The sequence below is a fragment of the Budorcas taxicolor genome, chromosome 18 (assembly GCF_023091745.1).
Source record: "Budorcas taxicolor isolate Tak-1 chromosome 18, Takin1.1, whole genome shotgun sequence".
NCBI classification, from domain to species: domain Eukaryota; kingdom Metazoa; phylum Chordata; class Mammalia; order Artiodactyla; family Bovidae; genus Budorcas; species Budorcas taxicolor.
Window position 1 is genome coordinate 4,247,163 of NC_068927.1, and position 24,171 is coordinate 4,271,333.

The following is a 24,171-nucleotide window of genomic DNA, read 5'->3' on the forward strand; positions in this document are numbered from 1 at the left end:
GAACCTGGGCCCCCTGTATTGGGAGTGTGGAGTCTTAGCCACTGGACCTCCAGGGAAGTCCCTCCAATACATTTTTGTTAGACCATTTGATATTGCACTACAGCCCTTGGATTCCTTGTCTTTTTTTTTTTTTTAAACTTCCTCTTTGTGTCTCAGTTTGGGTAGTTTCTTTGGACCTATCTTCAGATTTACTGAAAATTTTCTCAGCTCTGTTGTAGCATTGCATATTGAAGATGGTCTTTCAACTCTGTTACTGCATTTTTTTAGCATTTCCGTTTTTTTTTTGATGGTTCCATCTCTTGAAGTTCCCTATTTGTTAATTCATTTTGTAAGTCTTTCCCACAAAGCTTTAATATATGAATAATAATTTTAAATTCCCTGTTTGGTAATTTAACCAGTCACGTTTTCTGTTGTTGTTTTGTCAGTTAACAGTTGTCTTAGTCTTACCTTTTCAGATGTTTCATAATGTTTGATTGAAGGTGGGTTCTGCCAGCATGATCTTTTTTGCCCTTTCTGAACAGGCGAAAGGACTAGCCCATGAGGTGGAATTTGCTCAGGTGATGTGTAACAATTTATAAACAAGTCATTCTGGAAGTTCTGAGGCAAGTCAGACCTTTAATAATAATACCTTCTGTTTTCCTCTATTCCAGTTCTGCCTTCATAGTTCTCTGCCTTTATCCAAAAGCTGCAGAAAATGAACAAATCCCAGGTGAGTTGTTTATTCCTAACTTTTCTGTGAATTTGAGGAAATATATAAGGACCTAGAAAATGAAATGAAAGGTATAAATGAGTAAAATTCAGAAAAACATAGTAAGAATAATCACTACCAGCAGACAAAAAGTAAAATCAAATTAATCAGATATTTTTTAAAAAGTTAAAAAGTAAATCAAGTTAATTAAGCAATTATTGCATTGATTGTGAATACCATTTCCTTGGTTCTCGAGTATTAGGTCTAAGTTCGTTTTATGAACATTCATATAGATGGTGTTTTGAGCAGCATTCCCAGGAAGAAAAAGATTATTATTTTATCTCTAGTTATTTCATATAGCATTCTTCAGGGTAATACAGTGTGTATTTTATTTTTCCAGTGAGATTAACATGATGCCAGAGAACTCACTAAAGAGCTGGATATGTATTTAAATTCCCCCCCTAACTTACACGAGTTCCATTGTCATTACTTTCTTGAGTAGCATTCCAGAATGTACTTTGACATATTTACACAAGTATGAGTACAGATTATGAGATGGCATACTAATTATACTGTTCTGTTTATATGTGTTTTGTTTTGCTTTTAATGAATAGACTTCATTTTTTTAGAATAGTTTTGAGCTTACAGAAAATTTGAGTGAAAAGTACAGAATTCCTTTCCTCCCTCTGTACACATGGTTTCTTCTCTTATTAACATCTTGCATTAATGTGGTATAGCTGTTAAAACTGATGAGCCAATACTGATGATACTCTTAACTAAAGTTCATAGTTTACATTAGGATTTGCTTTTGGTGTTGTGCGTTCTGTATGTTTTGACAAATGTGTACATGTATCCACCATTATTGTATCTTAGAGAATAGTTTCACTACTCACAAAATCCCCTGTGCTTCATCTATTCATCCTTCCCTCCCTTTCCTTGAGTACCTGGCAGAATTGGAGGGGCAGTAAAAAAGATACATATTACCTATATATATCAGTGGTTTCCTTTTCCAGAATGTTATAAAGTTGGAATCAGTCAGTATGTAGCCTTTTCAGACTTTCATTAATACTCTGCATTTAAAGTTCTTCCATGTCTTTTCATGACTTGACAACTTATTTCTTTTTAGCACCCAATGATATTTCATGGTCTGAATGTACCACTATTTATTTACCCATTGAGCAATTGAAGGACATCGTGGTTGCCTCCAGGTTTTGACAGTTACGAATTAAGCAGCTACAAACATGTCTGTGTAGTGTTTTTATGAATGTAAGTTAATCATTTGGGTAAATGCTAAGGAAAACTAATGCTGGATGGTACAGCAGGAGCAGTTTGTGAGAAACTGCCCAGCTGTCTTTCAGAGTGGCTATAATATTCGCATTCCCACCAGCAGTGAGTGAGAGTTTGTGTTGCTTCACGTCCTTGCCAGCATTTGGTGCTGTCAGTGTTGTGAACTTTGGCCACTTTAATAGGTGTTTTGCAGTATAATTTGATACTTCTCTGACATCTTAAGTATCTTTACACATGTTTACTTACCATATAGTATATCTTGTTTAGTGAAGTGCCTGTTAAGGTCTTAGGCCCTTAAAAAAATTTTTTTTTTTACTGAAGTATAGTTGATGTACAATGTTGTGTTACTTTCTGCTGTACAGTGAAGTAATTCATTTATACATACATGTGCATTCTTTTTAAAAAATATTCTTTCTCATTATGGTTTATCATAGGATATTGAATATAGTTCCCTGTGTTATATCTTGGGACTTCGTTGTTTATCTGTATGTCGTAGCTTACATGTGCAGACCCTAACCTCTCGCTCCATCTCTCCCGCCACCCCTGCCGCTTGGCAACCACAGGGATGTTCTCTATGGGCATGATTCTATTTCTGTCTCACAGATAGGTTAGTGTTTTATTTTTTAGATTCTGTATATAAGTAGCTTTATGTGGTATTTGTCATTCTCTTTCTGACTTTCTTCACCTAGTATGCTGTTGTGTGTGGACCACTAGTGGATTCCATTATACTTGAGTATCTGATCTTTTGATTTTAGATTCTCTTCCCCTGTAGCTTGTGACAGAGTGTTGAGCACACTTCCTTGTTCTATCCAATGCTTGTTCGTTTTTCTTTGATGTATCTGGGTGTCTCTTTGTGACACTCTATCTGTGTCTAAGTGTGTATGGTTTCATCCCAGTCTCCTCGGTTATCTCTTGAATCACTGAATATTTGCCTTTTTTAAGCCTAAGCTTATGTCTAACTCTGAGAGTCTCTTTGCATTTCCTAAGTTAATTCATTGTATGTATTTTTAGATTGAGGCTTTAGGGAATTCCCTGTGCCATTTGTCTTTTCAGATTGCATTTGTAAGGAATTCCCAGCCGATTGTCTTTGTCTCATTTACTTGATATAGTCTGATCATCTCCAGTATCTGCCATGTTGCTGCCAATAACATGATTTCATTCTTTTCTAAGGTTGAGTAATTGTTCATGGCATGTATGTAGCACAACTTCAGTATATAAAGCTCATAGTTGTTCTGGATGTTTCCACATCTTGGCTATTGTAAATAATGGGTTCCTGAATGTTGGGGTACCTTATTTCATAGTATAGTTTTCCATGCATATATGCTTGGACAATCTCGCTGTAGGTCTGGGTTTCGTTTTAAAGGAACCTGCATAAGGTTCTGCATCTTGTCTCAGCAATTTTCATTCCCAGAGGCAGTGGAGGACGGTTCCCTTGTGGCTCAGCTGGTAAAGAATCCTCCTGCAATGCAGGTGACCTGGGTTTGATCCCTGGTTTGGGAAGATCCCCTGGAGAAGAGAAGGGCTACCCACTCCAGTATTCTGGCCTGGAGAATTCCAGGGACTGTGGAATTCTGTGGGGGTCGCAGAGTCGGACGCCACTTTCACTTTCAGTATTTATCCCTGTGTTGGGATATTATGGCTGCTTTGGCACCGTGGCGCCGGGAAAGAGTGCCTTCCTGAAATGTGGGGTGCCTGTGTTGTTTCGAAGGATGCATTTCCCTGTATATAGGGCCTGGTGAGGGCTTGGAGGATCTCGTGGTAGGTGCTGGTTTTGTTCTAAAGGAGCCTGTCTCCATCGTAGCTGGTTGCAATGTCCATTTCCAGGAGCAGCGGAGGGGGGTTCCCTTCTCTCCCTGCGGGTCTCCAGCATTTATTGTTCTGATTTGCTGGGGAGGGCTGCCTGGTGATAGATGGTTGTAGGTTTGCTTGGCATTTCTCTAAGAATGAGGAAGGTGGAGTTTCTTTAGAGGTGCGGATAGTTGGTTTCCATTAAGGGTGAGGAAAATTTACCATTTGCAGTCGGGTTTTGAAAGTTGGGCCTGTTTTGAATTCTGTCTCTCTGAATGGCTGTCTGGGGAGGCCTTACAAATAGCTGTGAAAAGAAGAGAAGGGAAAAGCAAAGGAGAAAAGAAAAGATATAAGCATCTGAATGCAGAGTTCCAGAGAATAGCAAGAAGAGATAAGAAAGCCTTCTTCAGCGATCAATGCAAAGAAATAGAGGAAAACAACAGAATGGGAAAGACTAGAGATCTCTTCAAGAATTTAGAGATACCAAGGGAACATTTCATGCAAAGACGGGCTCAATAAAGGACAGAAATGGTATGGACCTAACAGAAGCAGAAGATATTAAGAAGAGGTGGCAAGAATACACAGAACTCTACAAAAAAGATCTTCATGACCCAGATAATCACAATGGTGTGATCACTCACCTAGAGCCAGACATCCTGGAATGTGAAGTCAAGTGGGCCTTAGAAAGCATCACTATGAACAAAGCTAGTGGAGGTGATGACATTCCAGTTGAGCTATTTCAAATCCTGAAAGATGATGCTGTGAAAGGGCTGCACTCAATATGCCAGCAAATTTGGAAAACTCAGCAGTGGCCACAGGACTGGAAAAGGTCAGTTTTCCTTACAATCCCAAAGAAAGACAATGCCAAAGAATGCTCAAACTACCACACAATTGCACTCATCTCACATGCCAGTAAAGTCATGCTCAAAATTCCTCAAGCCAGGCTTCAGCAATACGTGAACCGTGAACTTGCTGATGTTCAAGCTGGTTTTAGAAAAGGCAGAGGAGCCAGAGATGAAATTGCCAACATCCGCTGAATCATGGAAAAAGCAAGAGAGTTCCAGAAAAACATCTATTTCTGCTTTATTGACTATGCCAAAGCCTTTGTCTGTGTGGATCACAATAAACTGTGGAAAATTCTGAGAGAGATGGGAATACCAGACCACCTGACCTGCCTCTTGAGAAATCTGTATGCAGGTCAGGAAGCAACAGTTAGAACTGGACATGGAACAACAGACTGGTTCCAAATAGGAAAAGGAGTACGTCAAGGCTATATATTGTCACCCTGCTTATTTAACTTCTATACAGAGTACATCATGAGAAACGCTGGGCTGGAAGAAATACAAGCTGAATCAAGATTGCTGGGAGAAATATTATCAATCACCTCAGATATGCAGATGTCACCACCCTTATGGCAGAAAGTGAAGAGGAACTAAAAAGCCTCTTGATGAAAGTGAAAGAGGAGAGTGAAAAAGTTGGCTTAAAGCTCAACATTCAGAAAACGAAGATCATGGCATCTGGTCCTATCACTTCATGGGAAATAGATGGGGAAACAGTAGAAACAGTGTCAGACTTTATTTTGGGGGGCTCCAAAATCACTGCAGATGTTGATTGCAGCCATGAAATTAAAAGATGTTTACTCCTTGGAAGAAAAGTTATGACCAACCTAGATAGCATATTCAAAAGCAGAGACATTACTTTGCTGACTAAGGTCTGTCTAGTCAAGGCTATGGTTTTTCCAGTGGTCATGTATGGATGTGAGAGTTGGACTGTGAAGAAGGCTGAGTGCCGAAGAATTGATGGTTTTGAACTGTGGTGTTGGAGAAGGGAGAGGATGTGGTGTTGGACTGCAAGGAGATCCAACCAGTCCATTCTGAAAGAGATCAGCCCTGGGATTTCTTTGGAAGGAATGATGCTAAAGCTGAAACTCCAGTACTTTGGCCACCTCCTGGGAAGAGTTGACTGATTGGAAAAGACTCTGATGCTGGGAGGGATTGGGGGCAGGAGGAGAAGGGGACGACAGAGGATGAGATGGCTGGATGGCATCACTGACTCGCTGGACGTGAGTCTGAGTGAACTCCGGGAGTTGGTGATGGACAGGGAAGCCTGGCATGCTGCGATTCATAAGGTCGCAGAGTTGGACACGACTGAGCGACTGAACTGAACTGAGCTACTGTAGGTTATTTGTCAAGGGCAGGGTCATTTAGCTTAATCGGGCAGGCCTCTGACTGGGCAGAGCGTGTTCAGTTCAGTCACTAAGTCGTGTTAGTTCAGTTCAGTTCAGTCGCTCAGTCGTGTCCGACTCTGGCGACTCCATGGACTGCAGCATGCCAGGCCTCCCTGTCCATCACCAGCTCCTGGAGCTTATTCAAACTCATGTCCGTTGAGTCAGTGGGGCCATCCAACCATCTTATCCTCTGTCGTCCCCTTCTCCTCCCGCCCTCAATCTTTCCCAGCATCAGGGTCTTTTCCAAGGAGTCAGTTCTTCGCATCAGGTGACCAAAGTATTAGAATTTCAGCTTCAGCATCAGTCCTTCCAATGATTATTCAGGACTGATCTCCTTTAGGATGGACTGGTTGGATCTCCTTGCAGTCCTAGGGACTCTCAAGAGTCTTCTCCAACAGCACAGGTCAGAGCCCTTGATTCGACGATGTTCCAGGAAACGGCCACAAGGCAGAAGCGCTTTTGCGGGCTGTGGTCAGTCAAGTGGGCACCTAGAACCTGAGTCAAAGTCGTGTTCCTGAGTTGTAAAGCGGCGTGCAGACTACCCGAGTAAACACCAGAGAGCTTGGGTGCCATTCCTCCACGCCCCTTTCCTTTCACAAAGCGCCCACCACCACCTCCGTCTGGCCAGAGCCATCTCAGCCGCCAGAAAGGTGCTGTGTTGAGGCTGTTCCCTATATATGTGGATTCTGTAAGGAAGAAGTTGAAATTGGGAACCCCCCCACCAGGAGAAATGGAGACGGGGACTTTTTAAAATGCTTCCAGCCCAGTGTGGAAGTGGGGGTGCAGTGGCCCCGGTGTAGGTGCAGGAGCGCCTGGCAGATTGGTCAGCTGTGGCGTGTCCCAGAGGGGACTGGCGCTGTAGATGCAGAGGGGCTTCTGCACCCGTGCACCCTCCGCAGCCCCGAAGCCGGGCCTGCGGGGCTCCGGGGGTGCGCCGGCACCCCAGTCACCAGGCCTGAGGGGGTTGGAGTATGTGTTTGTTTTCATTTTCTCCTCTCCCTGTAATGTGTATTTTACACTGGAGTCTACTCAATTCCTGTTCTCGTGTTTGTTTGTGGTGGAACAAGAAGTGGATTCCTTTATATTCTTGCATCTGTTCTTTTTGGATTCACTTCCCCTGTAGCTGTTGACAGAGTGTTGAGCACACTTCCTGATTCTGTCCAGTCTATGCTTGTTCATTGTTCTCTGATGTGTCTGTGGGTCTCTTTTTGACCATGTGTCTTTGTCTACGGGGTACTGTTGAATCCCAACTTCCTCAGTGATCTCTGCACCCCGACCCCGACCCCCAGGGTCCGTCTTGTGCTTGATAAGCTTAAATTTGTTGTGTGACTGGGAGTTGGACTGTGTTTGCTGGTAAGTTTTAGTTGATTGTATTTTTCGATTCCACCTATAAACAATACCCTGTGCCATTTTTCTCTGTCTGATTTACTTGACACACTGTGATCATCTCTAGATCCTTCCACGTTGCTTCAAATGGCATTTTTTCATTCTTTTCTATGCCTGAGTAATTGTCCAAGGCATATATGAAGCACAGCCTCAGTATTTACCCGTGTGCAAGGACTTTACGGCTGTTTTGGCGCCTTGGCGCTGGGAAAGAGTGCCTTCCTGAAATGTGGGGTGCCTGCGTTGTTTCGAAGGATGCATTTCCCTGTATATAGGGCCTGGTGAGGGCTTGGAGGATCTCGTGGTAGGTGCTGGTTTTGTTCTAAAGGAGCCTGTCTCCATCGTGGCTGGTTGCAATGTCCATTTCCAGGAGCAGCGGAGGGGGGTTCCCTTCTCTCCCTGCGGGTCTCCAGCATTTACTGTTCTGATTTGCTGGGGAGGGCTGCCTGGTGATAGATGGTTGTAGGTTTGCTTGGCATTTCTCTAAGAATGAGGAAGGCGGAGTTTCTTTAGAGGTGCGGATAGTTGGTTTCCATTAAGCGTAAGGAAAATTTACCGTTTGTATTTGGTTTTTGAAAGTTGGGCCTGTTTTAAATCCTCTCTTGCTGAGCTACCCCAGGGTATTTCTCGAGGGCGGGTTCCGTCAGCATCGGGCAGGCCTCTGTCCGGGAAGCGCCTGTTCGCCCCTGGCTTAGCGGTGTTGTTCCAGGAAACGTCCACAGGGCGGCAGCACTTCCGCCAGCCGCGGTCCGCCCGGTGGGCACCCAGAACCCGAGCCGGCGTGGCGTTCGTGGGTCGACAGGGTACGTGCAGACCGCCTGAGGAATCCCCGGAGGGCCTCTCCCGAGGGCCTGAGTGCTCTTCCTCCGCGCCCCTTTCCTCTCTCAACCACCCTCCCACTCCCTCCCCCGGGTCTGAGACGGCAAGAGCCATCTGAGACCCAGAAAAGTCCTGTTTTGAGGCTGTTTCCTACGTAGGTGGAGAGACTGTAAGAAGTTGAACTTGGGGACCCCCTTACCAGGAGAAATGGAGACAGGGGGACCTTTCCAAGTGCTCCCAGCCCAGAGTGTCCAGTATTTTGGGGGTGCAGTAGTCTGGGTGTCGGTGCAGGTGTGCCTGACTGGTCAGCTGTGGTCTGCTCCAGAGGGGACCAGGCGCTGTAGATGCAGCGAGGGGTTCATGTCCCGGCAGTCCTCTCTAGCGCCCCCAGCCCCATAGTGTCCAGCCCTTAGATCCTAGGCTGCTGGGTCCCCAGGAGTATGATCACCCAGGTCACTGAGGCCTGGGTGGACGAGGGTGGTCGTTTTTTTTTTTCATTTTCTCCTTCCCATGTAATTTTTTTTTGATGGAAATATAATAGTTTTACATTGTTTTTAGTTTTAGGTAGAAGAAATTTAGTTATATATGGAGTTCTAATCAAGTTGGTGTTGAACTTATCAGAATCTTTAAAGTCATATATTCTGTATTGTAAGAATATTTATTAAGTTAAAGAGAAGTATGCCGAAGACTCCATGTTGTCCAGACTCCTACGCCATCACTCTTGTTTCCTCGCTGCAGTCTGATCCGTGTTTGCTCCGTTTCCTGGTCTGTCCTTCTGCTCAGGGAGCTGGGAGGATGCACCAACAATGCCCCCCACCCCCACTGGATGTGCTGGCTGTTTCCTGTGCTCGGTACCACATACTGTTGACCATTAATGTCCTTCTACAGCTAAGGCTGTCCTTGGGCACCGAAATTATGGTGAACTGCCTTTCCTCCGATAAAACTGAAATGTTACCTCATCTCCACGGGTCCTTTCGCAGGGGTTCCCACCTCTATCCTTCCTCTGGTTCCACCTCCTGCTCACAGGGTCCTAACAGGTCATTTTCCCGGGACTGGAATGTATTCAGGGATGATAGTAACGAGGAGGACATAAGAGCCTCAAGTTGGTGGTGGTTTGTCAGGTGTGTCCACTCTGATTTCCATGTCACAAGCCAGACTTCCTCTATGGCTCACTTTTCTTGAGACCACAAAGCGGGCTGAAGGAAGTTCTGCAGCCTTCTGGCCATTTTCCCTAGCAGCACCTCTTATACTGGTGCTTATGGGCACTTCTGTGTACTAGGTCTGCCCTGCCTTCAATGACAGGTGCCCTCACAAAAATACTCTTGGTAATTGAAAACGACTTCAAATAGAGAAAGACTTAAGAAACCAGTTTCAAGAGTTAAATTTTACTCACATTGTTTAAGAACCAAGAACATGAAAAGATTTGTAACATCACTAATTTTGCGGTAAATGCCAGTCAGCAATACAATGAGCTGCTCCTCTGGCACCATTCAGAATGGTCCTCCTCACAGAAACTACACAGAAGAAATACAGGAGTGGGAGAGGATAAAAGGGAACCGTCTCTAGGCTTCTGGTGGCCATGTCAGTGGTAACAGCCACTAGGGAGATCAGTGTGGAGCTTCCTTAAAAATCTTATAAGAGGTACTTCTCTGGTGGTCTGATGCTTCAGGCTTAGCTTTCCAATGCAGAGGGCAGGGCTTCAATCTGTTGTCAGGAAGCTGGGATCCCAGGTGCCTGGTAGCAGTAACAACCAAAACATTACACAGAAGATAATTGTAACAAATTTAATAAAGGCTTTAATGATGGTCCACATTAAAAAAAAAATCTTAAAAAAGTTCTAAGCATAGAGCTACCAGATGGTGCGGCAGCCGCATCCCCAGACCTGTGTCTAGGAGAAGCACAGCCGGGAGAGACACAGGCGCCCTGGTTCTCTGTGGCACTGTTGTTAGAAAGTATGTATTTATCTGGCTGCCTCAGACCTCAGTTACGGCACGAGGCACCCTCAGTCTGCACTGCAGCATGTGGGATGTAGCTCCTTGGCCGGGGATCAAATCGGGACCCCGTGCGTCAGGAGCTCATTCATAGTCTGAGCCCCTGGACCGCCAGGAAGCCCCACTGTAACACTATTGACAGTTGCCAAGAGTGGAAGCACCGACGTGTCCACCAGTAGATGAATGGATTAGGATAAAGCCAGCGGAACACTACTGGCTCAGGAACAAATCGTGCCCTTGCAGCAACACGGGAGGACCTAGAGATGATGCTTGTTGAGTGACGGAAGCCGCACAATGAGGCAGACGTAAGATGCCATCCGTAGGCTGGATGTAAAAGTTGAGAGCAATGAGCTAATTTACCAACAAGAAAGAGTCACAGCTATAGAAAACAAACTTATCGTTACCAGGGGAAAGGGGACAGACGGACAAGCTAGGAGGCTGGAACATACAGACATTCTTGCATGTGGAGAAGAGCTAATCGACAGGCTACCGTACAGCGCTGTGCTCACACTGTGCTTACCGAGGTGGAAGAGAGTCTAAAACCGAACATGTAGGCACCTGTCAGTATGAAGTCAGGTTGGTGTACGCAGAACAAACAGCACTGTAAAGCAAATATTCTTCAGTTTCAAATGTGGATATTAATTCAGAAAGAAAACAGAAGTGCCTGCTGTATTCCCTTGGGCCCCACTCACCCAGGCTGGTGGCACATCCCTGGTGCCTGAGCAGACTTGGGTCCCAAGGCTGGACTGTCATGAAACACAGGGTGTTGGGGAGGGTGTACCAAGAAACGTGTCCCCTTTGACCCGTAGTGCCTGGGCCCCTCTGCGTGGAGCCACAGTCTTCCAAGTCCAGGGGCAGCCAGGACACGACTTGGGCAGCCGCAGGACGGTGGACCTTCTGGCCTGGAAGAGACCTGAAAAGCCACCTCATCCCCACCTCTCCTTGTGGTGGGAGACCGTCTCCAGCCTGCCCCGTTAGAGCTGCCCCCCTCCAATGACAGTACCATTCACAGGAGGTTTTCAGGGGTAGGGGTCTGCCCAGAAGATGAAGGGTTAGAGGGATGAGACTCAGACCCTTGGGTGTTTGGTCAGGCGTATCCCACTCTGATTTACAGCCCAGGAACAGGACCTTCCCTCCCTCAGGCTCATATTCCCTGAGTAACCAGAATGGGGCAAGAATAAATCCGGCCACCTTCTGGCCATTTCTTATAAAAACAGCTTTAAAGTCAGTGCTTAGGGGCACTTCATAATCACTAGACCTTTGGGGCTGTAAATGATAGGGGCCCTCAAAAAATGTCTTGGGTAGATAATCACAAACGACCTCAAATAGGGTAGGCTTTCAGGAACCCAAGTTCAGGAGGTAAGTTTTACTCATGAAAAGCTCGTCAACATTGCTAATTATTGGGGAAATACTAATCAACACTCCAATGAGGTGTCCCCTCACAGCAGTCAGAGTGGCCGTCATCACAGTCTACAAACGAGAAATGCTGGAAAGGCCATGGAGAAAGGGATCCCTCCTAAGCCATTGTTGGGAATGTGAACTTGGTAACGGTCACTATGGAGATCAGTATGGAGGTTCCTTTAAAATCTAAAAACAGACCTGCCAGATGATTCGGCAGTTCCACTCCTGGGTGCCTATCCAGGGAAAACCACTTTGAAAGGGCACGTGCTCGCAAGGTTCACTGCAGCACTGTTCACAGTAAAATGTCCATTGACAGATGAATGGATAAAGGAGATGTGGTAGAAACATTCGGCAGCCATAAAATAAAATAATGCCATTTTCAACAACACAGATGGACCTGGAGATAATAGTGAAGTAAGACATAAAGGCAAATATGATACCACGTACAGGTGCAATCTGAGTGAAAGTAGCTCAGTCATGTCCAGCTCTTTGTGACCCCATGGACTGTACAGGCCATGGAATTCTCCAGGCTAGAATACTGGAATGGCTAGCCTTTCCCTTCTCCAGGGGATCTTCCCACCCCAGGGATCAAACCCAGGTCTCCTGCATTGCGGGCGGATTCTTTACCAGCTGAGTCACCAGGGAAGCCCAAGAATACTGGAGTGGGTGGCCTATCCCTTCACCAGCGGATCGTCTCGACCCAGGAATCGAACCAGGGTCTCCTGCCTTGCAGGTGGATTCTTTACCAGCTGAGCTGTCAGGGAAGCCCAAAGTGAAAGTGAAAGTCGCTCAGTCGTGTCTGACTTTGCGACCCCTTGGACTGTATAGTCCATGGAATTCTCCAGGCCAGAACACTGGAGTGGGTAGCCTTTCCCTTCTTCAGGGGATCTTCCCAACCCAGGGATCGAACCCAGGTCTCCCACATTGCAGGCGGATTCTTTACCAGCTGGGCCACAAGGGAAGCCCAACAATACTGGAGTGAGTGGCCTATCCCTTCTCCAGGGGGTCTCCCTGGCCCAGGAATTGAACTGGGGTTTCCTGCATTGAAGGCAGGTTCTTTACCGACTGAGCTATCAGGGAAGCCCAGTAGAATCTAAAAATTGCTACAAATGAAATAATTTACAAAACAATCTCAGATGTAGAAAGCAAACTTTCAAGGGTTGAAGAGAGGGATAAATTAGGAGGTTGGAATTACCATATACACCCTAGAAAAGAGACAGTCAGTACCTACTGTATAGCACAGGAATATGTAGATACCCATGTATATTAGTGAATTGAGTTGCTAAATACTTAAGCACATTGTAAAGTAAAATAAAGTAAAAATAAAAATTAAAAAATATATATACAAAAAAAACTTAAGCACAACATTAAAAAAAATTTTTTTTGGTGTGGACCATTTTTTAAATCTTTACTGAATTTGTTACAGTCTTGCTTTTTTTTATGTTTTGGTGGGGTTTTTTGGCAGCAAGGCGTGTGGGGTCTTAGCTCCCCAGTCGGGGGTCGAATGGCACCCCTGCACTGGAAGCCGAAATCTTAAACACGGGACCGCCTGGGAAGTCTTAGTGAACATGACATCCTAAATCAACAACTCGTCGGTTTAAAACCAAAATTAAACTCAGAAACAGACGTGCCTGCAGCATTCCTTTAGACCCCACTGATCCCGGCTGGTGTCACATCCCTGGGGCCACAGTAGGCTGGGCCCAGGCTGGACTGTCCTGTGACTGAGCGCCATCTCCCCCCAACCCCTGGCCCCTGCCTCGACTTGCAGTACCAAGACTGCCCCGCAACCTGCAGCTTCACACGCTAGGAGCCTCGTGTTTGTCCCAGCACCGAATGTAGCTTGGGCATATATTCTGTGATTGCCGATCGTTCAAGTGGTACAGAAGTGTGACCCTTCTCCTGAGGTCAGGGGTGTGCAGACAGGAGGAAGAGGCTCAGATGAAAAGGAAAGAATGAAGTTTGGGAGACTCTGGAGAGGGAGGGTGCTGCTGCTGCTGCAGCTGCTAAGTCACTTCAGTCGTGTCCGACTCTGTGTGACCCCGTAGACGGCAGCCCACCAGGCTCCCCCGTCCCTGGGATTCTCCAGGCAAGAACACTGGAGTGGGTTGCCATTTCCTTCTCCAGTGCATGAAAGTGAAGTCACTCAGTCGTGTCCGACCCTCAGTGACCCCATGGACTGCAGCCTACCAGGCTTCTCTGCCCATGGGATTTTCCAGGCAGGAGTACTGGAGTGGGGTGCCGTTGCCTTCTCCAGGGAGGGCACTAGCCCACCCTTAAAATACCACCTGATCTTCCACATGCCCTGTCACAACCACCCGCTCCATGTTCCAGGTTCCTTCACAGCTGTCAGCCCAATGGTCAAGCAGTGTGTTTCTGAGCCCTGCCTCTGGTGAAAGAACACGCAGTCGGAGCACAGCCAGCCCCCCGAGGTGTCCAGGCTCTGCCTCTTGATCAGGCTGTAGCTGCCCAGTGGGGTCCTGCGGCGGGTTTCTGTCCCCTCTGGGAAGCAGCCAGTTTGGGCCAGAGAGTCAGAAGCCCGCGACAGGGCGGCAGGCCTCCAGTGGGCGTGGCTCTGAAGGCTCGCCGCTCTCGGCCCACGCGGCAGAGTTTGGGGACCTCCCGCCGATATCCTCCCTCTGGCTGTCTGCAGTGAAGTTACCTACAGAAGTTGAGGGTCTCATGGAGGAAGAAGATCTTTGAGTCAGTGTACCTCAACCCTGAGAAATTTATATCAAAAATGAACCCGAAATACTGTTTGTCTCCTTTTGTTTCTAAAGAGAAACAGCTCTAGTTTCCTAACGCATATAAAGTTATTTTCTTTGGGTCCCTAACTTGTACTCATGTAGTTCGTGCTAACAGAAATACAGAGATAACAGTTTCTGGTCTAAAAAATGATAACATCTAATGGGGAGAGTAAGAGAAATAAGGTGGTTTTTTTTTTTTTTTAAGAGAGCAGAGTGAAATACATACCACATGAGAAGTATAACCAAAGTGCTCCAGGGTTTAAGAGGAGGGACTCAAATTATGGAAGTTCCCATCTAAGCAGTGTGTGACCTGACCTAAGAGAGAATCTGTGCATAGAGAGTGGAGTCGGGAAGGAGGGATGGAGGAGGAATTTGAAATGTGTTGAATGCTGGGCTAGTCACTAATTTAAGATATAATGGACAGTGTTTCTAATCCAGCCAATCCTATAGTTAGAGCTATACTTTAGAAAAATCATACTAGCTTATAATGTGTAGTAGATGAGAATAAGAGGAGTTAGGAAATAAAGAGTTAGGAATCGTTGGTAGCAGCTGAGATGCAGTGAAAGGAAGCGAAGGTTAGACTCGTGGGGTCTGCAGCTTGCCTCTCAGGGTGAAGACTGAGCTTGGTCCTCAGGACTCAGTTTATTCCTTGGGAAATTCTAGGTGTTCCTGTTTTTTGTAACGGATTTCAGAAGTGATCTGAAAATGGGAATAAATACTTACTGCTGGGAAAATCTTGACTCTGTGATTGCTGACCTCAGTGATCCTAGGCATAGATGACCTACCACCAGCATTCTCTGCTCCCAGGCCACATGGCTAAAGATTCCTGTAAGATGTCATGAAACAATACTTCTGGGTTACCTGAAAATTCGTGCAATATGACTAGGTCATTTGTAGTGTTCAGATCTTTATCTCATATTTTTTTTCTTACTTCCTCTAAGTTTTTCTGGGTTTCCCAGGTGGCACTAGTGGTAAAGAATCTGCCTGTCAGTGCAGGAGACACAAGAGACACAGGTTCGATCCCTAGGTCAGGAAGATCTCCTGAAAGAGAAAATGGCAACCCACTCTTATTCTTGCCTGGAAAACCCCATGGACAGAGGAGCCTGGCGGGCTACAGTCTGTGGGGCTGCAGAGAGTTGGACATGACTGAGCATACACCCGTAACTTCCTGAGTCTAAGAACTTTTAAGATCTGTTCTCTTAGCAACTTTCAAGCATGCAATACAATATTATTACCCACAGTCACCATGCTGTACATTACCTGACTTACTTTATAAGGGGAAATTTGTACCTTTTGGCCCCTTTTACCTAACTTTCCTACCTCCACCATCCAGCCTCTGACAGCCAGTCTATTCTCTGTATCTACATGTTTGTGGGGTTTTTTTTAGATTCTACATATAATTGAGATATATGTCTCATAATTATAATGTAATTGAGATAACTTAATAGATAATTTAATTGAGATATGTAATTTAATTATAAACAATTGAGAAATATATCAAATATATATAATGTAATTGAGATTAAATTGATATGTAATTTAATTATAAACATGAGATATATCTCATATATATAATTGACATATAATTTAATTGAGATATTTCATTGAGATAACTTGAGATATATAATTTAATTATAAACATATAATTGGGATATATAATTTATCTGACTTATTTCATGTAGCATAAGGTCCATGTTGTCACAAATTCCATTCTTCTTTATGGCTGAATGATATTCCATCAGTGGATACTCAGTTTGTTTGCATATTTGGTTTTTGTAAATTATACTGAAATAAACACAGTGATAAGTCATCCCTCAGTATCTTCAATAGACTTTATATAAGTCCCTTATATAAAAAGCGTGGTATTTGCATGTAATCCACATATATCCTCCCATGTACTTTAAATCATCTCTAGATAATTTAAAGTGCCTTGTACAACATAAAGGACATGTAAATAGTTTTGTCTTTATATATATAAATAGGCACCACACCTATAAGAATGGCTATTTCACTGTGGTTTTGATTCGCATTTCCCTGATGACTAGTGATTCTGAACACCTCATGTACCTGTTGGCCATTTGTATGTCGTCAGAAAAATGTGTATTTCCTCTGCCTGTTTTTTAATCAGATTGGTATTTTTTTCTGCTAAATTAACCCCTCATCAGGTACATGACTTGCAAATATTTTCTCTCATTTGGTAGATTGCAAGAAGATATTTGCAAATCGTATCAGATAAGGTTTTCATTTTGTTGATGGTTTCCTCTGCTGTGCAGAAGCCTTTTAGTTTGTAGTCTCACTTGTTAGTTTTTATTTGTCTGCCTTTCTTATGGTTTGGATATGGTAGAGAGATCTTTACCTATGCCTGATAGTTTATCTTATAATTGGAATTTCATATTCTACCTTTAAATATTCAAAGCTTTAACTCTTTATATTGTCTAGTTTGAGACCACGAAAATAATACCTATATAAGCATCATCACTAACTGGTAACATTAAATACTGCATATTAATATTTAATCTTAATATCTGCCAAATATGACAATGCTGGAATTTATGGGAATCTGAATAAATGCTTTAACTTTTATAAAGATATTTTTGGAGGCATGACAAAACAATGAAATTTTAGTTTGTGTCATACGTAAATTTTAAAGATGGTTCTTTTACAACATAGAGTATGTTTTTATGTGTCCTTCCTGCATCACCAAATGCTAATCATATCAGAATAAATAGCAATATGCTATTTCAGGGGTCAGTTTCATTCACCGATGTGACTGTGGACTTCACCCAGGAGGAATGGGAGCAACTGGAGCCCTCTCAGAGGATCCTCTACATGGACGTGATGCTGGAGAATTACAGCAACTTACTATCAGTGGGTAAGGACAGCTTTCGGGTGTAATTCAGCATTTGCCCAGTCGCGTTTAGGTCCTTTCTCAGTTACCCAAAATTACAAGCTTCTTGGTTTTGGTCTCAAGCTTCATGTATTAAAGCTGAGATAGTGCAGACTCTGAAGTTCTGCCTTCTTTATTTTCAGGCTTTCTCAAGTCCAAGCAGTTAGGAGCGGTGTCCCACTATCAAGGTCTCCAATATTATCAAGCCAGATTTTCAAGTTGGATCAGTAAGAATAGTTGTGGGTATCAGAGTTAGAATTTCCAGTTCAGAACTTCCTAGGGAGGGACTTCTCTGGTGGTCCAGTGGCCAAGACTCCACAGTCCGAATGCAAGGGGCCTGGGTTCAGTCCCTGGTCAGGGAACGAGATCCCTCATGCCGATCGTAAGCCAAATTCTTTTTTTTTTCCCCCAACAAAAGAACATACTAGTATACAGAGTGAAGTAAATCAGAAAGAAAAACAGCAATACAGTATATTAACACATATATATGGAATTTAGAAAGATGGTAACAATGACTGTATATCTGAGACAGCAAAAGAGACACTGATATAAAGAACAGACTTTCGGATTCTGTGGGAGAAGGCAAGGGTGGGGTGATTTGACAGAATAGTATTGAAACATATATATGAAACAGATTGCCAGTCCAGGTTGTATACATGAGACAGAGTGCTCAGGGCTGGGGCACTGGGATGACCCAGAGGGATGGGATGGGGAGGGAGGTGGGAGGGGGCTTGAGGATGGGGAACACAGGTACACCCATGGCCGATTCATGTGAAGGTATAGCAAAAACCACCACAATATTGTAAAGTAATTAGCCTCCAATTAAATAATTTAATTTAAAAAAACAAAAAAAGAAAATGATGAAGATAAAACCACCAGTTCACTTTTTTCCTTCTTAAATACTTGCTAGTTTAGTTTTAGATAAAACAGTATTTGATCAATTAATGTTTAAAATATTATTCTACTATGAGAACTTTCTGTGAGTATGGTTTCTGTGTGTCTGCCCTCTAATGCCCTCTTGCAACACCTACCATCTTACTTGGGTTTCTCTTACCTTGGGTGTGGGGTATTCTCTTCACGGCTGCTCCAGCAAAGCACAGCCGCTGCTCCTTACCTTGGACAAGGGGTATCTCCTTACCGCCGCTGTTCCTGACCTTCAACGTGGGATAGCTCCTCTAGGCCTTCCTGTGCCTGCGCAGCCTTCGCTCCTCGGGTTGCCTCTCCCAGCTGCCGCCCCTGGCCTCGGGCTCGAGGTGGCTCCTCAAGGTCACCGCCCCTGGCCTCGGGCGCGAGGTGGCTTCTCCGGCCGCCCCTGACCTCGGACACGGGGTGTCTCCCCCTGCCGCCACTGACCTCGGATGCGGGGTAGCTCCTCTTGGCCGCCGCCCCTGACCTCGGACATGGGGTAGCTGCTCCCGCTGCCACTGACCTCGGATGCGGGGTGTCTCCTCCGGCCGCTGCCCTGACCTCGGACGCAGGGTGTCTCCTCCCCGCCACCACTGACCTCGGACGCGGGGTAGCTCCTCTTGGCCGCCGCCCCTGGCCTCGGACGCAGGGTGTCTCCTCCCGGCCGCCGCCCGTGACCTCGGACACGGGGTAGCTCCTCCTGGCTGCCACTGACCTCGGACACAGGGTAGCTCCTCTCAGCCGTTCCAGCGCCGTCGCACCCTGGTACTCCAGGCCGCTGCCCCGACCTCGGACCTGGGGGAGCTCCTTTCCGCCGCGGCCTGCGCTTCCTGCGCCGGCTCGCCGCCGCCGACTATGCCAAAGCCTTTGACTGTGTGGATCACAATAAACTGTGGAAAATTCTGAAAGAGATGGGAATACTAGACCACCTGACCTGCCTCTTGAGAAATCTGTATGCAGGTCAGGAAGCAACAGTTAGAACTGGACATGGAACAACAGACTGGTTCCAAATAGGAAAAGGAGTTACGTCAAGGCTGTATATTGTCACCCTGCTTATTTAACTTACATGCAGAGTACATCATGAGAAACGCTGGACTGGAAGAAACACAAGCTGGAATCAAGATTGCCGGGAGAAATATCAGTAACCTCAGATATGCAGATGACACCACCCTTATGGCAGAAAGTGAAGAGGAGCCAAAAAGCCTCTTGATGAAAGTGAAAGAGGAGAGCAGAAAATGTTGGCTTAAAGCTCAACATTCAGAAAACGAAAATCATGGCATCTGGTCCCATCGCTTCATGGGAAATAGATGGGGAAGCAGTGTCAGACTTTATTTTTTGGGGCTCCAAAATCACTGCAGATGGTGACTCCAGCCATGAAATTAAAAGACGCTTACTCCTTGGAAGAAAAGTTATGACCAACCTAGATAGCATATTCAAAAGCAGAGACGTTACTTTGCCGACTAAGGTCTGTCTAGTAAAGCCTATGGTTTTTCCTGTGGTCATGTATGGATGTGAGAGTTGGACTGTGAAGAAGGCTGAGCACCGAAGAATTGATGCTTTTGAACTGTGGTGTTGGAGAAGACTCTTGAGAGTCCCTTGGACTGCAAGGAGATCCAACCAGTCCATTCTGAAGGAGATCAGCCCTGGGATTTCTTTGGAAGGAATGATGCTAAAGCTGAAGCTCCAGTACTTTGGCCACCTCATGCGAAGAGTTGACTCATTGGAAAAGACTCTGATGCTGGGAGGGATTGGGGGCAGGAGGAGAAGGGGACGACAGAGGTTGAGATGGCTGGATGGCATCACTGACTCGATGGACGTGAGTCTGAGTGAACTCCAGGAGATGGTAACGGACAGGGAGGCCTGGCATGCTGCAATTCATGGGGTCGCAAAGAGTCGAACACGACTGAGCGACTGAACTGAACTATGAGAACTTTGAGATGGTATCGTCACGAAAATAGGTGGCAACCTGCCTCTTGAGAAATCTGTATGCAGGTCAGGAAGCAACAGTTAGAACTGGACATGGAACAACAGACTGGTTCCAAATAGGGAAAGGAGTACGTCAAGGCTGTATATTGTCACCCTGCATATTTAACTTATATGCAGAGTACATCATGAGAAACGCTGGACTGGAAGAAACACAAGCTGGAATCAAGATTGCCGGGAAAAATATCAATCACCTCAGATATGCAGATGACACCACCCTTATGGCAGAAAGTGAAGAGGAGCCAAAAAGCCTCTTGATGAAAGTGAAAGAGGAAAGAGAAAAAGTTGGCTTAAAGGTCAACATTCAGAAAACGAAGATCATGGCATCCGGTCCCATCACTTAATGGGAAATAGATGGGGAAACAGTGGAAACAGTGTCAGACTTTATATTTTTGGGGCTCCAAAATCACTGCAGATGGTGATTGCAACCATGAAATTAAAAGACGCTTACTCCTTGGAAGAAAAGTTATGACCAACCTAGATAGTATACTCAAAAGCAGAGACTTTACTTTGCCGACTAAGGTCCGTCTAGTCAAGGCTATGGTTTTTCCAGTAGTCATGTATGGATGTGAGAGTTGGACTGTGAAGAAGGCTGAGCGCTGAAGAATTGATGCTTTTCAACTGTGGTGTTGGAGAAGACTCTTGAGAGTCCTTTGGACTGCAAGGAGATCCAACCAGTCCATTCTGAAGGAGATCAGCCCTGGGATTTCTTTGGAAGGAATGATGCTAAAGCTGAAACTCCAGTACTTTGGCCACCTCGTGCGAAGAGTTGACTGATTGGAAAAGACTCTGATGCTGGGAGGGATTGGGGGCAGGAGGAGCAGGGGATGACCGAGGATGAGATGGCTGGATGGCATCACCAACTCAATGGACGTGAGTCTGAGTGAACTCCGGGAGATGGTGATGAACAGGGAGGCCTGGCGTGCTGCGATTCATGGGGTTGCAAAGAGTTGGACATGACTGAGCGACTTAACTGAACTGAACTGATCTGAATCCAGAATTATTTTTACCTTTCCTACAAAAAATAAAACATTTGGGCGTAGGTCTTGAGTGAACTGTAAGTATTGATATTTGTTTTTGAAAGATTTTCATACTTTTTTCAAGACTTAGCCAGAAATGCTGCTTCTGTTATTAATCAAATGGTCTTAATAAAATATACGAAGTCCCCCCCAAAAAAACATACTAGGAAAAATGTGGAAGGTGGGAAGGAGAATCTGTTAGAAGCCATTGGAAGTAATATCCTAGAGATTATGAATGGGTTGGTACCTTTGAAGTATTGTTTAGGAATCTGTTTTTCAAATCCCTAACCCTTTAGAGAAAGCTGAGGACAGATGACTTGTGCACCTCATATCTTGAGTCATACCTCCAAACATCAGTTTCTTCCTGCTTAGCTTTTTTCCTGTTTAATTTTTATATCTATTTGCCTCTCACAATCAAGCCTTGATTCTTTCCTGGCATGTTATAAACCTTTGTTTCATGATTAGTTTCTCTTTCATTAGTATTGTCATCTAGCCAGAATGGTGACTTCTATATTTTAGGTCATGGGAATTGGTATATAACCGCAAGGAAAATACACGTTTTTCAGTACGAGTGCCACAAATGGCAACAGGATCCCAATGGTCAGGAATAACCAATAATACAGAGATGCAAGTAAAGGTTTGTACAGCATAGGTGGAGGTCAGGTAAATTAGATCCTTGCGATTCCTTGGAATAAAAGCTGGGACTTTAGACTGCTTTGAGAAAGAAATGAAACACATTAGAGAAAAATAAGATATAATGATAGAAACATTTTCTCCAACAACTTCGATTGAAAAAAATAGTGTGCCCAACAGTAGCAGTGAGTGATTCTGCCAAAAGGATCTTGGATTCCTTTTATATTTCCTACAGAATATATGAGTTTCTGGATTTTGCCTTCCACTTGCAAAAGTCTGACTTTGGAGCTTTGGAATGCTGCATAGGGTTCTGTCTGCAAACCTGTGAGAAATGTTGCCTTTAGGAAGTTACTGGTAAACCTGCTAGAGGAACAGAGGAGAGGAAAGGGGAAAGATCCTTGAGTGTGTAGATGTGGTGGCCATCCGACCACAGTTAGTCTCAGCATTGGCTGCTCAACTTAGATCTGCCGGTTTTTTCCGTTAACATCTACTTATTATCTTGTTCTGTGTCAGCTGGTGTCCTTGGACACCAGGTCGCATTTGTCTTTGGAATTGCCAGCCTTCCCACATCAGTTGTTTTTATTTCACTTTACCCACTTTTAAGGCCGTTTTGTAACCTGGGGTGTTGTCTGTGTCCATTTTGCCACAGGCTTTGTCTTTTTCTTTCATTGTTTAAGAGCTAGGAAAACTCAGAACTGGGGACTTTTTTATACTGAAAGACTGGGTCCCAAATTAAAGAAAGAGACAGCCCTGCAGTGGAACATTTGTGGAGCTTCACATTCTGTAACATTATGGTGAAAGGCTGACAGTGTTTCATATGCTCTTTCCTAGAGGTATGGAAGGCTGATGACCAGATGGAGACGGACCACAGAAACCCAGATGAGCAGGCGAGGCCGTTTGTAATCTTTAAGGACCAAACCCCAACCGAAGAAAGAGATAATAATCTCTTTGGAAAAACATTTAACCTTAGCACAGACTTTGTTTCTTTAAGACAAGTACCCTATAAATATGACTTATATGAAAAAACTTTGAGATACAATTCAGACATACTTACTAGCAATAGAAACTATATAAGAAAGAAAGCAGATGACTGTAATGGATTTGGAAAAGCACTCTTCTATCTGAAACAAGAGAAAACCCATCCTGGAGTGGAGTACTCAGAATATAATAAAACTGGGAAAGCCTTCAGCCATAAAGAAGCCATTTTTAAACACCAGAAAATTAGAAATTTGGTACAACCTTTTATCTGTAATTATTGTGACAAGGCTTTCTCATTTAAATCACTCCTCATTAGTCATAAGAGAATACATACTGGAGAAAAGCCTTACGAATGTAATGTGTGTAAGAAAACCTTCTCCCATAAAGCAAACCTCATTAAACATCAGAGAATTCATACCGGGGAGAAACCCTTTGAATGTCTGGAATGTGGAAAAGCATTCACCCACCAGTCAAACCTCATTGTACACCAGAGAGCACACATGGAGAAGAAGCCCTATGAATGCAGTGAATGTGGCAAGACATTTGCCCAGAAATTTGAACTTACCACACACCAGAGAATTCATACTGGAGAACGACCCTATGAGTGTAATGAATGCGCAAAAACCTTCTTCAAGAAGTCAAATCTCATTATACACCAGAAAATTCACACAGGGGAGAAACGCTATGAGTGCAGTGAATGTGGAAAATCCTTTATCCAGAACTCACAACTCATTATACACATGAGAACTCACACTGGAGAAAAACCCTATGAATGCACTGAGTGTGGCAAAACTTTCAGCCAGAGGTCAACTCTTAGATTACATTTGCGAATCCACACAGGAGAGAAACCGTATGAGTGTGCTGAGTGTGGGAAAGCCTTCAGCAGGAAGTCCCGACTCAGTGTCCATCAGCGAGTTCACACGGGGGACAGACCCTGACACTGCAGCCCATTTGTACCAAGGAGAACCCTTCCCATGGGGAGGAACCTCACAAAGGTGCTGAAGGAACATGGGAACTCATGCAGTCTGTCGACGCAAATGTGTAAAAACGGGGTCCCCTAAGAACAATATTGTACCAACAGTTAGGCATGATACCCAGGTAAACAGTATGTACCAGAATATATCCAACTGTAAATAGACAAACTTACATGTATTACAGTGAGCTTTTAGAAATCCTGAGTGAATTATTCAGTAATGAAGTATTCTGGGCAGCATAAAGGAGCTAAAGACAGTACTCTACGGATTCAGTGGTTATGTGCAAGAATATGCCACACACAAAAAAAACACTGTCTTTTAGATCTGCGCATGTAAATTTATCAGACACTGAGAGTTTGACATTCTTGTCCTACTTAGGACATCCAAACACAATTTTCCACACTGAGCATCACATGTTTTTCAGTACCTTACAATCCAGGATGCATTCCAGAGAGCATACGTT

The 24,171-nt window shown here is 44.5% G+C and overlaps 1 protein-coding gene across 1 annotated transcript; it reads left to right on the forward strand.

Moving 5' to 3' along the window:
* Window positions 1-651: 651 nt before the first annotated feature.
* On the forward strand, window positions 652-23,825 carry ZFP1 (ZFP1 zinc finger protein). The gene is made up of 3 exons (XM_052655475.1): window positions 652-709; window positions 17,074-17,200; window positions 22,588-23,825. The coding sequence occupies exons 1-3, from the start codon at window positions 695-697 to the stop codon at window positions 23,670-23,672; spliced, it is 1,227 nt and encodes a 408-aa protein (XP_052511435.1). The 5' UTR covers window positions 652-694; the 3' UTR covers window positions 23,673-23,825.
* Window positions 23,826-24,171: the final 346 nt, after the last annotated feature.

Coding starts and splice junctions, on each gene's coding strand:
- ZFP1 (XM_052655475.1), top strand. Junction 17,201..22,587: donor CAGCAACTTACTATCAGTGG/GTAAGGACAGCT, acceptor GCTCTTTCCTAG/AGGTATGGAAGGCTGATGAC.